The 17,512-nt window shown below is 38.3% G+C and overlaps 1 protein-coding gene across 1 annotated transcript in view; it reads right to left on the reverse strand.

Annotated features, from left to right (window-relative positions):
• Nucleotides 1–17,269, reverse strand: part of LOC126267053 (peptidyl-prolyl cis-trans isomerase-like 1) — an 88,572-nt gene extending 71,303 nt beyond the window's left edge. Inside the window, exon 1 of the mRNA XM_049971891.1 lies at nucleotides 17,096–17,269. Within this exon, the coding sequence (XP_049827848.1) occupies nucleotides 17,096–17,160 (65 nt within the window). The 5' untranslated portion in view covers nucleotides 17,161–17,269. The remainder of the gene's footprint in view (nucleotides 1–17,095) is intronic.
• Between the last annotated feature and the right edge of the window lie 243 nt (nucleotides 17,270–17,512).

The raw sequence follows: 17,512 nt of genomic DNA on the forward strand, positions 1-17,512 counted from the left end.
ACAATGGTTTTCCTATCACAATGTCTAAACCTGTACTAACAAACAAAGGAAGATGCAGGATGGAATATTGACAATATTATGAAAAGGATAGATTGCTACTCATCATATATTGGAGATGCTGACCTGCAGACAGGTAGAACAAAAAGACTGCTAAACAAGTAGCTTTTGGCCAAAAGGCTTTCTTCTGATTTAGAACACACACACACACACACACACACACACACACACACACACACACACACACAACTGCTCTCTCTTGTGGCCAAAGCTTATGCAGCCAGAGACAGTAGCCATGTGAGAGTGAGTTACATGAATTTGTGGCCGAAAGCTTACTTGTTTAGCAGTCTTTGTGTTGTATCTGTCTGAAACTCAGCATCTCCACTATATGGTGAGTAGTAATGTATCCTTTTCACAATATTGTCATTATTCAGTCATGTACTATCTCACATCAAAATGCAATATTCTTCAGTGTGGTTGGCCCAACTGTTTGAGATACTCTTTGAGTGTGATACATGATTGACACTGTTGTCCTAATATGGGCAGTGTCCCAGTTTTTGGGACAGAAACTTTGGTGGGTGACGAATACACCATGTATGGTACAAGTGGCCTACATAGTGTAAAAGGACACTTTCCTCAAGCATTACTTTTCCTCAACAGAAGTAGGCGATACCAAAAAATACTTGTGAACTTTTACACAGGTTAATATTATCTCCACTGTTTTTCTAAAAGAATTGCATATGATTTTGTACATGATGTATTATATTTCAGGCTAAAATGTATAAAAAGAAATTGCTTTATTTTCGTTATTACGATCAACATGCACTAACTCTAAATGTAGTTTTTTTTAAGAAAAAAACCTTTGAAATTACGAAATATCTGACACACTTAGAAATTCCTATTAATACGAGTAATTGCACAATTTGATGAAACTTATTAAATTTTTTCCTAAAGTCATTTACAAATTTTCTTGACAAATGAATTTCCACGAATTTTATAAACTCTTTGGAATATTGTTAGTACCACAGAATAGATTAGTGATGGACATGTCTCTGATGTGATCCAACATGTTTTTTAGGTTTGGAAATAACAGTGTAATTTTCAATTTTGAAGTGGAAATTGTAAAGACAGTGTGATATAGAAAACTGTGAAAGAATAAAAATTACAGAAAAAGAAATTACTTCTCAGGCAATTCTTTCAAAAGTTATCACGTCAATTGGAACCACGAGAACTTATAATATAAAAAAAAAAATTCAGCTTCAAGAATCGGCCCCAATACGTGAAGAACTGGAGCCAACTACGAAAAACTCATATTATATAATTTCAAACACATAAAAGTAACCCTCTCGTACCAAATATAGACCCTAAAAGTCATGCACTCAACGAAACATTTGGCTACATATTACTTGAGGCCCACGTGAATAACAAACTAAATTGATGATTACGATGAATGTGATATCTAAGAGACTTAGAAGCATGTTATCCTCATAATTAATGTGCCCACAGCATTTTGCAAGTGTCTGTGTAGCTGGCACAAAAACTGTCTTATGAAGAACAGTGAACAGTGTATTGTTTATGTCACGCATGCACAAGTGAAGGCTGAGCAGAAGAAGGAAATGTGTGAGTAATGGTTCTTTCATAACAAGAGCTGTGGCAGATGTACCTCCACAATTCCCTCTCCCCATCCCTCAACTGCAGGAAAAGATACCAAAAAGAAGAAAAAATCAGAGTATTATATATGACAATGACAAACAGTGCACAGAAGAATTTCAGTCACTAGGTGGTAATATTCAGCATTTTTATAGAGGCAGAGCTGGAGATACTCTCGGGGCAAAACCAGCAATACAAGGTACCCCTTGCCTAAAATGGGTGTTAATATCCACTTCCCTATAGGAAGGTTAAAACATGGGTTGCTTTAGTTGCATTGTCACTTAGGATCGACGTGAATGACTCCTCAACGTGTGTGTGTGTGTGTGTGTGTGTGTGTGTGTGTGTGTGTGTGTTTTAGAGAGAGAGAGAGAGAGAGAGAGAGAGAGAGAGAGAGAAGGGGGGGGAGGAGACTAGGTGTATGGCCAATAAGGATGCAATTAAGACTACAGCCTCTCTTCAAGAAGGCCAAAGTGATGTGTTCCTCTTGTTGGTAAGCACTTTTATCATTCGGAGTTGGTTGGCTCAGATGTTGATCATACAGCTTTTTTATCTCTTTTGTAAGATATAGTGGAGATGTTGAGTCGCACATAGGCACAACAAAAAGACTGTCACAAATAAGCTTTTGGCCTTTTTGTCAAAAATAGCTCTCTCTCTCTCTCTCTCTCTCTCTCTCTCTCTCTCACACACACACACACACACACACGACTGCAGTCTCTGGCAGCTGAAGCAACAGCAGCAGTGCACGATAGGAGTGGCAAATGGGTGTGGGTAAGGAGGAGGCTAGGGCTGGGAGAGGGAGGGATAGTAGGGTAGGTGGGGGGGACAGAGAAGTACTGTTGGGGAGCACACAGGGATGAGGTGGAGAGAGGGTAGGACAGCTAGGTGTGGTCAGGAGATTAAACGGAGAGCAGGGGATAGGTGAGGGGGGTTTGTGGAAAAGGAGAGAAGTAAACAGACTGGATGCATTGGTGCAATGAGGCCTGTGTTGTGCTGGAATGGAAACAGGGAAGAGGCTGGATGGGTGAGGACAATGACTAACGAAGGTTGAGGCCAGGAAGGTTATGGGAACATAGGATATATTGCGGGGAGAGTTCCCACGTGCACAATTCAGAAAAACTGAGCTAGTGGGAAGGATCCATATGGTACATGCTGTGAAGCAGTCATTGAAATGATGGATGTCATGTCGGGCAGCATGCTCTGCAACTAGGTGGTCCACTTGTTTCTTGGTCACACTTTGTCGGTGGCCATCCATGCGGACACACAGCTTGTTGATTGTCATGCCAACATAGAATGATGCACAGTGGTTGCAGCTTAGCTTGTAGATCACATGACTGGTTTCATAGGCAGCCCTTTCTTTGATGGGATAGGTGATGTTTGTGACCGGAGTATGTAGATGGTGGTGGGAGGATGTATGGGACAGATCTTGCATTTAGGTCTATTACAGGGATATGAGCCATGAGGTAAGGGGTTTGGAGCAAGGGTTGTGTAGGGATAAACAAGTATATTGTGTAGGTTTGGTGGATGGTGGAGTACCACTGCGGGAGAGGTGTAAAGGATAGTGGCCAGGACATTTCTCATTTCAGGGCATGAAGACAGGTAGTTGACTCAGCACTTCCACTATATGGTGAGTAGCAACTTTCCTTTTCACAATACTGCTACATTCCATCCTGGTTTTCCATTGTTTAATTTCTGTAAGATACGGTATCTGAGATATGCTGGTAAGTCAGCTGCTGAGATCTGCATTGGCAGCTGGTCCATTGTGGTGGCTTCACTGCCTGTGATGCCTATGTGGCTCAGTGTCCAGAGGGGGGATCATTCCATGCCAAGTTGTATAATTTCAAAAGAAGTTTCTGCATGACCATCAAGAATTTGGCTAAAATTTTTTGTGAGGATTCACACATGTTCCCACTCAACATTGGTAAATTTTTACTTTTGTCAGTATAATACTTGCAGAGACACAGTTATTTCTTTCACCCCACAGTGAAGCTATCAAAGTGCACTCCTGAGTTTTCAACAATTTTGAGACATAACATCTTCTGTAATATTACCTTGAAAGAAATAAAACTAAGTCAGCTTGTATAAATTTTTGCACTTTCTTAAGAGAAATAATAAAAAATGATTTTATGATAAATTCCCATATGCATAATTCGAAGCATAGGTGGCTGAAAAAATTGATGATTAAAAAAATGTGAAGTTCAGCTTTCTATATCTCCGGAAGTAATTGTGGGGTAAACTTGAAACTATGCATGTAACAACTTACCAATACAAGGCCTTAGAATATGAAATTTCATTCTTCTCTTGCTTTACGTCCCAGACTACTAATGACTACACACGCCCAACCAAGGTGTTGTATATCGTGTGCTCCAGTAAGTTCTTCAAAGTTACCAAACAAAGTTCAAAATTTGTGCAGTACACACATAAACAGACAGCTGTAGGTGTGGGGTGTGGAACTATTCACTTAGGTTGTAGTGCATAAAATTTTGACCTTCCAATATGTTAAATTTTATAGTTGCTCTCATGAACTGCAAACGTTTCTTTAATACTGTTTCAAGAATGTGGCAACTGCCCTGGAAAGAGAAGACTGTCTTTACAGACACTTAGCCTGGAAGGCGTAGCAGGTAACTCTGCAGACATTACGTATACAACATGGGAGGAAAATAAACTAATTAAGAAAACTTTTACTTTGACAGTTTCATTGAAGAACTTGGTAAGTGGTAGTGAAAGCAGTAACACACTAGCATCAGAAGAAATTACAACAACAACAACATATTGCAGAAGTGATCGGGGTTTACAGGCTCAAGAACTATGTTTAGTGTTTCAATGTGATTTTGCTGAGAAACTGTTTGTAACTCTCCCATAAGAAGTACAAGGATATCATTGGAGTAATGACCAGGTTTCAATTTTTATAGGAGTGACATTTTCAAAGCAAGACCACAAGTGTTGCAGGTATAAATGATGACACAGGACATGACTCAGCACTTGCTTTGTTAGCAATGTGCAATATTCAACTGTAAACAGGGGCCAAGAAGATAATCATTATTTCTGATGGTGCTCCAAATCATTTTAAAAATTTTTACAAGCTGTTTGAATTGATTAAGTCACTTGTGCCAACTGACTGGGTATACAGTGCTACTGGTCACAGGAATGGTCCTTGTGATGGTGTAGGATGCTTGCTGAAGCACCATGCTACAAAACTTTTTTTTTTTTTTTTTCCTGACCAAATACAGCTGTGATTCAGAATGCTGAGGATTTTACGAGAGTCATGAAATCTTACACATCCACAGCCCTCATTCTTTTGTCCAAATCAAAGAATTCCGTGAGCAGAAAAAAGAAGAATGGTCCAAACAAACTACTCCTGTGAAAGGAATTCAGGAGACAGTCTTGGACAAAGCGATGGGCGAACTCACTGCACGCAAGTTGAAGAGTAAGAAAGAAGAAATTTCATTCATTTGGCCAATACCTCAGAAACAGCAGGATAATATTCAGATTCACAACCTGAGAAGGGGGATGTTTGTGGCATGTGTGTATGACTCTGACTAGTGGATTGCAGAGATTACAGACACCAGTTATGAGTTACATGGAATTGTAGTGAACTTAATGCTACCACATGGACCAGCTGCTGAATATAGGTTTCCAGCTGAAGGACAGCAACAATGCCGTCAGGACTCACTTCCTGTTCACACTGTTTTGAAGACTGTAAATGCTCCAGTTCCTATTTTTTCAACAGGAAGGCATCACTGTACATCAAAGGAAGATACTGAAGCAGTGGAACACATTTTTAGTTCATTGACTGGCTAATTTCAATACAAAACAGAGTGCACAGAAGTTGTATAAATTGAAACCTTTACGTCTTTGGACCTTTCGCATACATTTTGGAACCATTTAAAATGCTTGAAAAATGAGTCTCTTACTCATCTTTCAAAACTATAATAATGTTACATAAGGCTAGGTTTTGATTTTTATGAGCATGTTATGTGATAATATGGTAATAAAACAGGTTTTACGTATGGCAAAAATTTTAATTGTTTATAAATCCTGTTCAACCTAAAAGTGGAAGACCTCCTCTTCAGGGAATGTGGTACTCATCAATGGGAAAAAATTCAAAATTTTATGGACTGGCATTTTTGAAAAAAAAATTCTATAAATTGTTAAAAAATTCAGAATGCTATAGTAAAGACCTTTGACAGATAAGTCCAAATGAAGGATTTCTTTGTAATCATAAAGCAATTATCTTTCAAATAAAAAAACCAACAAAATACCAAGAATTGTTCCAGAGATACAGAATTATAATTTTTTTTCCAAAATTCACATTTTCAAAATGGTATGAGAAATGCCATCTTTGGATGGCTGTATCTCGAAGAAGAATTTTTTTTGGAGGAAAAAAAAAAGTTTCTTACTTAGTCCTTCATTTTAACATGTGCTAAATTCAGTAACATCCAAGACTATGACGGTAAGATTTTTTCCTAAATTGCCTAAATTGATATGGACTATGCCATCAGTACAATTTGACTGAGAAGCTTGAGACTGTACTGCATGTAGGGTGGATATGCTTTCTCGTAAATGGTAGTAAAACAGTTTTCTTCTTATTCAGCGCACAATGTGCCACTGCTCTAACAGTACCAGTAAATTTTCCAAATATTACAATGACTAAATCATGTGCTTATCCTCAATGAGTTCATTCACCACGAGGTTCCACAATTTTCGGGACAAAACCCCACCTTGCGGACACCCTCTGGTGATGTTGATTAGCATTTTGTCATTCATCATTGTGGCTGCTACATTTATCTTCAAGCCTATCCCAGTTCTAGTTTTTGGGTATTGCCATGATGCTTTCCCATTAATCAAACAAATGTGTAAACATTTGTTCTGGCTTTCTTTGTGTATGTTCAATATAAAATGTAATCATATTTGGTACGTGTCCCACATGACTGAACAATATTTAAAGGAGAAAGACATAAGTCTTTTGTTTGCTACCTCCTGACTGACTGACTCCAATTTACCAGTATCCTACAAATAAACTGCAATCAGCCATTTGCTTTACCTACAACTGAACCTTTGTGCTTGTTACATTTCATGTCCATAGAAACTTTTACAACCAGTTGTTTAAAAGTGTTGAGTGACTCCAGTTGTTACTCAGGAAAGTTAAAGGGGGGAGGCACTGTCATGAGTGATAAAATACCAGTGTTATAGGGTTCAGAAAAGACTCTTTTATAAGGTAGGGAGGACAGAAAGAATCAAAGTTTTAAGTGAGGTTAGGATTGAGACAAATCTTCAGTTTGAGAGAGAGAGAGAGAAATTCTAGCTTATTACATCAGCATACACACCTATTGGTTAAGAATTTTCAACAACCAGCAGAAATTTCAACTCTACCCAATTTTAACTCAGTCAATGTGAAATGTCAGCTATCTTTATTGCATCAAAATATTTGAGGACTGAGAAATAAAATTAATGAATTAATTATCTGCATAGATGAATTAGAGTACTCAAACCCAGTTGACATAATTTGCCTTTCTGAACATCATGTGACCATTGATATAGAACTTAAAGAATTTCAGGATTTAGGTTAGCATCTCACTTTTGTAGAGGAGAAATGTTGAAAGGAGGAGTTGCCACATTCATCAGGAACTGTCATAAATTTAAGAACACAGACATTCATAAATTTTGTCTAGAACAGCATATGAAGCATGTGCAACAGAAGTATAATTTCACAAAAAATCCTTCATAATATTAAGTGAATATGGAGCACCTGCAGGTAACTTTAATGTGTTCATAACCCACCTAGAAGCTTTGCTGGCCCATTTAACAACCAAAAACAAAGAAATAGTGGTTGCAGGTGATTTCAATGAAGATTTCCTTAAACACTCTCCCAATAAGAACTTATTTGAGTTAGTAACACTATCATTCAACTTAATTCTCACTGTAAATTTCCCCACTAGGGTAGCCAATTGCTCACAAACAGACATTGATAATATCTTTATAGAACAGTCCAATGAACAAAATTATATTAAAAAACCAATAGTCAATGGCCTCTTAAGACTATGACATGCAGTTCCTTCTGTTAATGTTAATACTGGACAGGATATAAAATCTGTTGAATCTGAGCTCAAGAGGGTAATCAATAAGCCAAAAATTGATTATTTTAGGACACTCTAGAGACATTCACTGGAGTGATCTATACGGTGCTCATTGCTTAAATGAAAAATATAACACTTTTGCTAATAAAGTGCTTACCTTATTTGAACACTGATTTCCCCAAAAACTACGCAAGGCTGGAGCAAAGTCTACAAAGAAGCCACAGATTATTCAAGGAATAGAGGTATCTTGTAAAACAAAAAGAAAACTGTATTTGTCAATCCGAAACTGTTCTGATGTTAAAACTTCCTGGCAGATTAAAACTGTGTGCCCGACCGAGACTCGAACTCGGGACCTTTGCCTTTCGCGGGCAAGCGCTCTACCAACTGAGCTACCAAAGCACGACTCACGCCCGGTACTCACAGCTTTACTTCTGCCAGTACCTCGTCTCCTACCTTCCAAACTTTACAGTAGTTCTCCTGCGAACCATGCAGAACTAGCACTCCTGAAAGAAAGGATATTGCGGAGACATGGCTTAGCCACAGGCTAGGGGAAGTTTCCAGAATGAGATTTTCTCTCTGCAGCGGAGTGTGCACTGATATGAAACTTCCTGGCAGATTAAAACTGTGTGCCCGACCGAGACTCGAACTCGGGACCGTTGCCTTTCGCGGGCAAGTGCTCTACCAACTGAGCTACCGAAGCACGACTCGCACCCCGTCCTCACAGCTTTACTTCTGACAGTACCTCCCCTCCTACCTTCCAAACTTTACAGAAACTCTCCTGCGAAACTTGCAGAACTAGCACTCCTGAAAGAAAGGATATTGCGGAGACATAGCTTAGCCACAGCCTATGGGATGTTTCCAGAATGAGATTTTCACTCTGCAGCGGAGTGTGCGCTGATATGAAACTTCCTGGCAGATTAAAACTGTGTGCCCGACCGAGACTCGAACTCGGGACCTTTGCCTTTCGCGGGCAAGTGCTCTACCAACTGAGCTACCCAAGCACGACTCACGCCTCGACCTCACAGTTTTCTTCTGCCAGTACCTCGTCTCCTACCTTCCAAACTTTACAAAATCTCTCCTGTGAACCTTGCAGAACTAGCACTGCTGACACCTACAGATGTCTGTTTATGTGTGTACTGCACAAATTTTGAACTTTGTTTGGTAACTTTGAAGAACTTACTGGAGCACACGATATACGACACCTTGGTTGGGCGTGTGTAGTCATTAGTAGTCTGGGATGTAAAGCAAGAGGCTTGTTTGTTTCAAGAATGTGGCAACTGCCCTGGAAAGAGAAGACTGTCTTTACAGACACTTAGCCTGGAAGGCGTAGCAGGTAACTCTGCAGACATTACGTATACAACATGGGAGGAAAATAAACTAATTAAGAAAACTTTTACTTTGACAGTTTCATTGAAGAACTTGGTAAGTGGTAGTGAAAGCAGTAACACACTAGCATCAGAAGAAATTACAACAACAACAACATATTGCAGAAGTGATCGGGGTTTACAGGCTCAAGAACTATGTTTAGTGTTTCAATGTGATTTTGCTGAGAAACTGTTTGTAACTCTCCCATAAGAAGTACAAGGATATCATTGGAGTAATGACCAGGTTTCAATTTTTATAGGAGTGACATTTTCAAAGCAAGACCACAAGTGTTGCAGGTATAAATGATGACACAGGACATGACTCAGCACTTGCTTTGTTAGCAATGTGCAATATTCAACTGCAAACAGGGGCCAAGAAGATAATCATTATTTCTGATGGTGCTCCAAATCATTTTAAAAATTTTTACAAGCTGTTTGAATTGATTAAGTCACTTGTGCCAACTGACTGGGTATACAGTGCTACTGGTCACAGGAATGGTCCTTGTGATGGTGTAGGATGCTTGCTGAAGCAACATGCTACAAAACTTTTTCTTTTTTTTTTTTTTCCTGACCAAATACAGCTGTGATTCAGAATGCTGAGGATTTTACGAGAGTCATGAAATCTTACACATCCACAGCCCTCATTCTTTTGTCCAAATCAAAGAATTCCGTGAGCAGAAAAAAGAAGAATGGTCCAAACAAGCTACTCCTGTGAAAGGAATTCAGGAGACAGTCTTGGACAAAGCGATGGGCGAACTCACTGCACGCAAGTTGAAGAGTAAGAAAGAAGAAATTTCATTCATTTGGCCAATACCTCAGAAACAGCAGGATAATATTCAGATTCACAACCTGAGAAGGGGGATGTTTGTGGCATGTGTGTATGACTCTGACTAGTGGAGTGCAGAGATTACAGACACCAGTTATGAGTTACATGGAATTGTAGTGAACTTAATGCTACCACATGGACCAGCTGCTGAATATAGGTTTCCAGCTGAAGGACAGCAACAATGCCATCAGGACTCACTTCCTGTTCACACTGTTTTGAAGACTGTAAATGCTCCAGTTCCTATTGTTTCAACAGGAAGGCATCACTGTACATCAAAGGAAGATACTGAAGCAGTGGAACACATTTTTAGTTCATTGACTGGCTAATTTCAATACAAAACGGAGTGCACAGAAGTTGTATAAATTGAAACCTTTACGTCTTTGGACCTTTCACATACATTTTGGAACCATTTAAAATGCTTGAAAAATGAGTCTCTTACTCATCTTTCAAAACTATAATAATGTTACATAAGGCTAGGTTTTGATTTTTATGAGCATGTTATGTGATAATATGGTAATAAAACAGGTTTTATGTATGGCAAAAATTTTAATTGTTTATAAATCCTGTTCAACCTAAAAGTGGAAGACCTCCTCTTCAGGGAATGTGGTACTCATCAATGGGAAAAAATTCAAAATTTTATGGACTGGCATTTTTGAAAAAAAAATTCTATAAATTGTTAAAAAATTCAGAATGCTATAGTAAAGACCTTTGACAGATAAGTCCAAATGAAGGATTTCTTTGTAATCATAAAGCAATTATCTTTCAAATAAAAAAACCAACAAAATACCAAGAATTGTTCCAGAGATACAGAATTATAATTTTTTTTCCAAAATTCACATTTTCAAAATGGTATGAGAAATGCCATCTTTGGATGGCTGTATCTCGAAGAAGAATTTTTTTTGGAGGAAAAAAAAAAGTTTCTTACTTAGTCCTTCATTTTAACATGTGCTAAATTCAGTAACATCCAAGACTATGACGGTAAGATTTTTTCCTAAACTGCCTAAATTGATATGGACTATGCCATCAGTACAATTTGACTGAGAAGCTTGAGACTGTACTGCATGTAGGGTGGATATGCTTCCTCGTAAATGGTAGTAAAACAGTTTTCTTCTTATTCAGCGCACAATGTGCCACTGCTCTAACAGTACCAGTAAATTTTCCAAATATTACAATGACTAAATCATGTGCTTATCCTCAATGAGTTCATTCACCATGAGGTTCCACAATTTTCGGGACAAAACCCCACCTTGCGGACACCCTCTGGTGATGTTGATTAGCATTTTGTCATTCATCATTGTGGCTGCTACATTTATCTTCAAGCCTATCCCAGTTCTAGTTTTTGGGTATTGCCATGATGCTTTCCCATTAATCAAACAAATGTGTAAACATTTGTTCTGGCTTTCTTTGTGTATGTTCAATATAAAATGTAATCATATTTGGTACGTGTCCCACATGACTGAACAATATTTAAAGGAGAAAGACATAAGTCTTTTGTTTGCTACCTCCTGACTGACTGACTCCAATTTACCAGTATCCTACAAATAAACTGCAATCAGCCATTTGCTTTACCTACAACTGAACCTTTATGCTTGTTACATTTCATGTCCATAGAAACTTTTACAACCAGTTGTTTAAAAGTGTTGAATGACTCCAGTTGTTACTCAGGAAAGTTAAAGGGGGGAGGCACTGTCATGAGCGATAAAATACCAGTGTTATAGGGTTCAGAAAAGACTCTTTTATAAGGTAGGGAGGACAGAAAGAATCAAAGTTTTAAGTGAGGTTAGGATTGAGACAAATCTTCAGTTTGAGAGAGAGAGAGAGAAATTCTAGCTTATTACATCAGCATACACACCTATTGGTTAAGAATTTTCAACAACCAGCAGAAATTTCAACTCTACCCAATTTTAACTCAGTCAATGTGAAATGTCAGCTATCTTTATTGCATCAAAATATTTGAGGACTGAGAAATAAAATTAATGAATTAATTATCTGCATAGATGAATTAGAGTACTCAAACCCAGTTGACATAATTTGCCTTTCTGAACATCATGTGACCATTGATATAGAACTTAAAGAATTTCAGGATTTAGGTTAGCATCTCACTTTTGTAGAGGAGAAATGTTGAAAGGAGGAGTTGCCACATTCATCAGGAACTGTCATAAATTTAAGAACACAGACATTCATAAATTTTGTCTAGAACAGCATATGAAGCATGTGCAACAGAAGTATAATTTCACAAAAAATCCTTCATAATATTACGTGAATATGGAGCACCTGCAGGTAACATTAATGTGTTCATAACCCACCTAGAAGCTTTGCTGGATCATTTAACAACCAAAAACAAAGAAATAGTGGTTGCAGGTGATTTCAATGAAGATTTCCTTAAACACTCTCCCAATAAGAACTTATTTGAGTTAGTAACACTATCATTCAACTTAATTCTCACTGTAAATTTCCCCACTAGGGTAGCCAATTGCTCACAAACAGACATTGATAATATCTTTATAGAACAGTCCAATGAACAAAATTATATTAAAAAACCAATAGTCAATGGCCTCTTAAGACTATGACATGCAGTTCCTTCTGTTAATGTTAATACTGGACAGGATATAAAATCTGTTGAATCTGAGCTCAAGAGGGTAATCAATAAGCCAAAAATTGATTATTTTAGGACACTCTAGAGACATTCACTGGAGTGATCTATACGGTGCTCATTGCGTAAATGAAAAATATAACACTTTTGCTAATAAAGTGCTTACCTTATTTGAACACTGATTTCCCCAAAAACTACGCAAGGCTGGAGCAAAGTCTACAAAGAAGCCACGGATTATTCAAGGAATAGAGGTATCTTGTAAAACAAAAAGAAAACTGTATTTGTCAATCCGAAACTGTTCTGATGTTAAAACTTCCTGGCAGATTAAAACTGTGTGCCCAAACGAGACTCGAACTCGGGACCTTTGCCTTTCGCGGGCAAGCGCTCTACCAACTGAGCTACCGAAGCACGACTCACGCCCGGTACTCACAGCTTTACTTCTGCCAGTACCTCGTCTCCTACCTTCCAAACTTTACAGTAGTTCTCCTGCAAACCATGCAGAACTAGCACTCCTGAAAGAAAGGATATTGCGGAGACATGGCTTAGCCACAGGCTAGGGGAAGTTTCCAGAATGAGATTTTCTCTCTGCAGCGGAGTGTGCACTGATATGAAACTTCCTGGCAGATTAAAACTGTGTGCCCGACCGAGACTCGAACTCGGGACCGTTGCCTTTCGCGGGCAAGTGCTCTACCAACTGAGCTACCGAAGCACGACTCGCACCCCGTCCTCACAGCTTTACTTCTGACAGTACCTCCCCTCCTACCTTCCAAACTTTACAAAAGCTCTCCTGCGAACCTTGCAGAACTAAAACTGCTGAAAGAAAGGGTATTGCGGAGACATGGCTTAGCCACAGTCTAGGGGATGTTTCCAGAATGAGACTTTCAGTCTGCAGCGGAGTGTGCGCTGATATGAAACTTCCTGGCAGATTAAAACTGTGTACCGGAACGAGACTCGAACTCAGGACCTTTGCCTTTCGCGGGCATGTGCTCTACCAACTGAGCTACCCAAGCATGGCTAAGCCATGCCTTCGCAAAATATTTTGTTTCAGGGGTGCCATTTCTGCAATGTTCGCACGACAGCTGCTGTAAAGTTTGGGAGGTAGGAGGCAAGGTACTGGCAGAAGTAAAGCTGTGAGGACGGGGAGTGAGTTGTGCTTGGGTAGCTCAGTTGGTAGAGCACCTGCTTGCGAAAGGCAAAGGTCCCGAGTTCGATTCTCGATCCAGCACAAAGTTTTAATCTGCCAGGAAGTTCCATATCAGCGCACACTCCGAAGCAGAGTGAAGTTTCATTCTGGAAGCGTCCCCTAGGCTGTGGCTAAGCCATGTCTCCGCAATATCCTTTCTTTCAGAGTGCTAGTTCTGCATGGTTCGCAGAAGAGCTTCTGTAAAGTTTGGAAGGTAGGAGGCGAGTTACTGGCAGAAGTAAAGCTGTGAGGACAGGGCGTGAGTCGTGTTTGGGTAACTCAGTTGGTAGAGCACTTGCCCATGGAAGGCAAAGGTCCCGAGTTCGAGTCTCGGTCTGGCACACAGTTTTAATCTGCCAGGAAGTTTCATATCAGTGCACACTCTGCTGCAGAGTGAAAGTCTCATTTTGTGTATAGTGTTGCAGAACTTCTAACAAACATTCTATAACTGTTACTGAAAAATGGGGTTTTCACGTTCTGCATATGCTGCTATGGAATACCTCAGACCAAACATTTCAAGTAACTTCCATAGTATGAATTTGCCCCTCACTACCCCAGCAGAAATAATGTCCATCATAAAATCTTTAAAATTAAAAACATCTAGTGGGTATGATGAAATCTCAACAAAGTTAATTAAAGAATGTGATTCTGAGTTAAGTTATATATTACGCTATCTGCGTAACCAGTTGTTTATCAGTGGAATATTTCCTGAATGGTTGAAATATGCTGAAGTTAACCCACTGTTTAAGAAGGGAGATAAAGAAATAGCATCAAATTTCCATCCAATTTCACTTTTGCCAGCATTCTCAAAAATTTTAAGAAAGGTAATGTACAATCGGCTTGATAACCATCTTATCTCAAATAACATACTGTCAAAGTCACAGTTCGGATTTCTATAGGATTCTGATATTGAGACGGCTATCTACACTTACAGTGAAAATTTACTCAATTCATTAGACAAAAAATTGCTGGCAACCGGTGTATTTTGTGATGTGTCAAAGGGATTTCACTGTGTAAATCACAATATCCTTAAGTAAATTAGAATATTATGGTGTAACAGGAAATGCTGCAAAATGGTTGAAATATTGTATCTCTGGCAGGAAACAAATGGTGTTATTTGGAAAGAGACATTCATTAAGCTATCAAGCATCATCTAACTGGGAATTAATTACATGTGGGGTCCCACTAAGTTCCGTCTTAGGGCCCTTACTTTTTCTTGTGTATATCAATGACCTTTCATCAGTAATATTACCAGATGCCAAGTTTGTTTTGTTTGACGATGACACATTGCAATAAATAGCAAACCAAGTGTAGTGTTCGTAAGATTGGCTAATAACATATTTGTAGACATTAATCATAGGTTCCTAGCCAATTCTTTGTGACTAAACTTTGAAAAAACACAATGCATGCAGTTCAGAACTTCTAAGAGGTGTCCCACGAGTATATGCCTAACATACAAAGACAAACAGATAGAAGAAGTGGATAGTGTTAAATTCTTGAGATTACAGCTTGATAATAAATTCTACTGGGGAAGCACAGCACGGAACTGCTGAAGCGTCTTAATGTAATTCAGTTTAAGAGAAGCCCAAAGGATTTATTGGTGGCCAACTTCTTCTACTCCATTGATGAATTTCTCAGTAGAACCAACTGATTTGTGTGTTTATTACCATATAAATAATGCAATCTTAGTAAATGAGTGTTTGTAAAATTCTTTGATATAATGTTCATTAAAAAAAAACGATGATCATTCCACTGATTACTGTGGAAAGTACATTAGCTTATTTGTTTCAGTTGTAAATATTTGTCATGTATTATTGTTTTTCTGACATGTTCTTCATCGTGGAGGACTTCCTCACTACGGATCAATTGGAATGTAAGTGAATCTAATCTAATCATTGTCACTGTAGCAATGCGATAGGAGATTTTTGCTTTTTGTAAAGCAAAAAATTTTACACTTCTGAAAATTTAAATAAAGTTGTCAATTGTGCTGAGTGGATAAGAAAAAAGTCCATCTTTTTCCACTGAATGTTTTATTTTTCATGTTTCACCTGTTCATGCTGTACATCATCGGAGGTATTCATTTTTTATGTTCATTTCATATATCCGTATGTTGTTCTGCACATAATAGGTCACATTTAAACATTTCACTGCATGTAAGCTATCCTGTAGCACACTGGATGTGTTCCTGTTCACATGCAAAAGGGCTGACATTTATGTAATGGGCTAGGGTTTGAGTAGTGACCCTTATGTGCACAAATGCTATTACAGTAAATTTATTTCAATACAGAGCATGTATATGGCTTTGTCTGCTAATAATGACAATATTTAAATACACAAAAAACATAAAGGGAAAAGTGCACTTACAGTGCCAGTGGCTTCACTTTCTGAGTGCTGCAGCTGGTAACTATTTGCACAGTGAATGGTGATAAGACGGTAGAACCAATGAAAAAGTAGTGTTCGATAAAAGTAGTCATGATGTGGAGTGTATGAAATTACATGGCAGCATAGTGGAATATATTTCACAGAATGTTGTCATATAAAACAGAACATTCTGTAAAATTTAAACTTTGCTCTACATAATCCCAATCTCCGAAATAGAGACATTTTGAAAATAGTACAAAAAGTTTTCAAAACAATCACTAGGCTGAACTAGAGATTAGGCTAATCTACGCAGCACAGCCAGTTTTCCCCCAAACACATTCACTGGCTTTACCAACTCACAAACTAACTACAACCTTGGAATATAAGACAATATCCAAAGAAATCGTGTCTACTTCAAGAGACATACAATACAAGAAATACGTGCAACAACTAGTTACCACCTTTATAGTCCATAATTGCCAGATCAATAATTTTCAATCTTGCACTATCCATGTCGAAAACAAGAGTCATTCTCTCTCTTTCTCTTTTTATGTGAATGTTGGCATCATGTACCCAAATTGGTGGACAATATGTCAAGTATGGGTATATGAGACCATAGTACATAGTTAGTACATTAATATGTCTCATTTACTGAGCTACACATCTGCCTCATCAGGAATACAATTGAGATAATTGTTGGACATATATTATCTATGTGATTTTTCCAAGGAAAGTACTTATCTTCTATCACACCCAAGATCGTTAAAGTGTTTGTCTGGCATACCGGTAAGTTTGTGTTCCAAATTTTAAGGCTGATATTTTCAGGCGAACATGTCTGCTGAGATGAACCTGCATCAACATTGTTTTTGATCCATTTACGAGAAAATTTTTAATGTTGAAATAATAGGTTAAATTTTCTATATTCAGAGCAAGTCTTTTTCTTTTGTTCACTCTCGGTGCTATCACTAGATACATGAGATGTTTCATCAGCATACATGATGACATTTGCATCCTCTGTTTCGGACAGCATTTAATAATTAAACTTACGTTGTTTCGAGGACGGCGTACGGAGGCTGCCATAATTTATCCGGTATACCTGATGATGAAGTCATACTAGACTCAATAATGACTGACACAACCACAATCCTTTGCAGGCACTTCAAACACAGTTTGTTGACAAACAAATCTCATCGAACAAGTGATATCGAATGATCGATAGTAGAACATTCAGAGTCGTTTCTAGTTTAAACAAGGGAAACAAAGTTTGTTAAAAACACATACAGAATCGATAAAACTGCTCATTAGAAGAAAACTTGGAACTCAGAGTGCTATAAAAGTGCGAAACCGACTTGTAATTATCAGAATTCCAGGGAACGGATAGAATGAAGTTACAATAATATACCCTACTTGGCATATATTACAGAAATTAGTTAAGTTTCTTGTCTTGTAAACTACTGCAATTAA

The sequence above is a fragment of the Schistocerca gregaria genome, chromosome 4 (assembly GCF_023897955.1).
Source record: "Schistocerca gregaria isolate iqSchGreg1 chromosome 4, iqSchGreg1.2, whole genome shotgun sequence".
NCBI classification, from domain to species: Eukaryota; Metazoa; Arthropoda; class Insecta; order Orthoptera; family Acrididae; genus Schistocerca; species Schistocerca gregaria.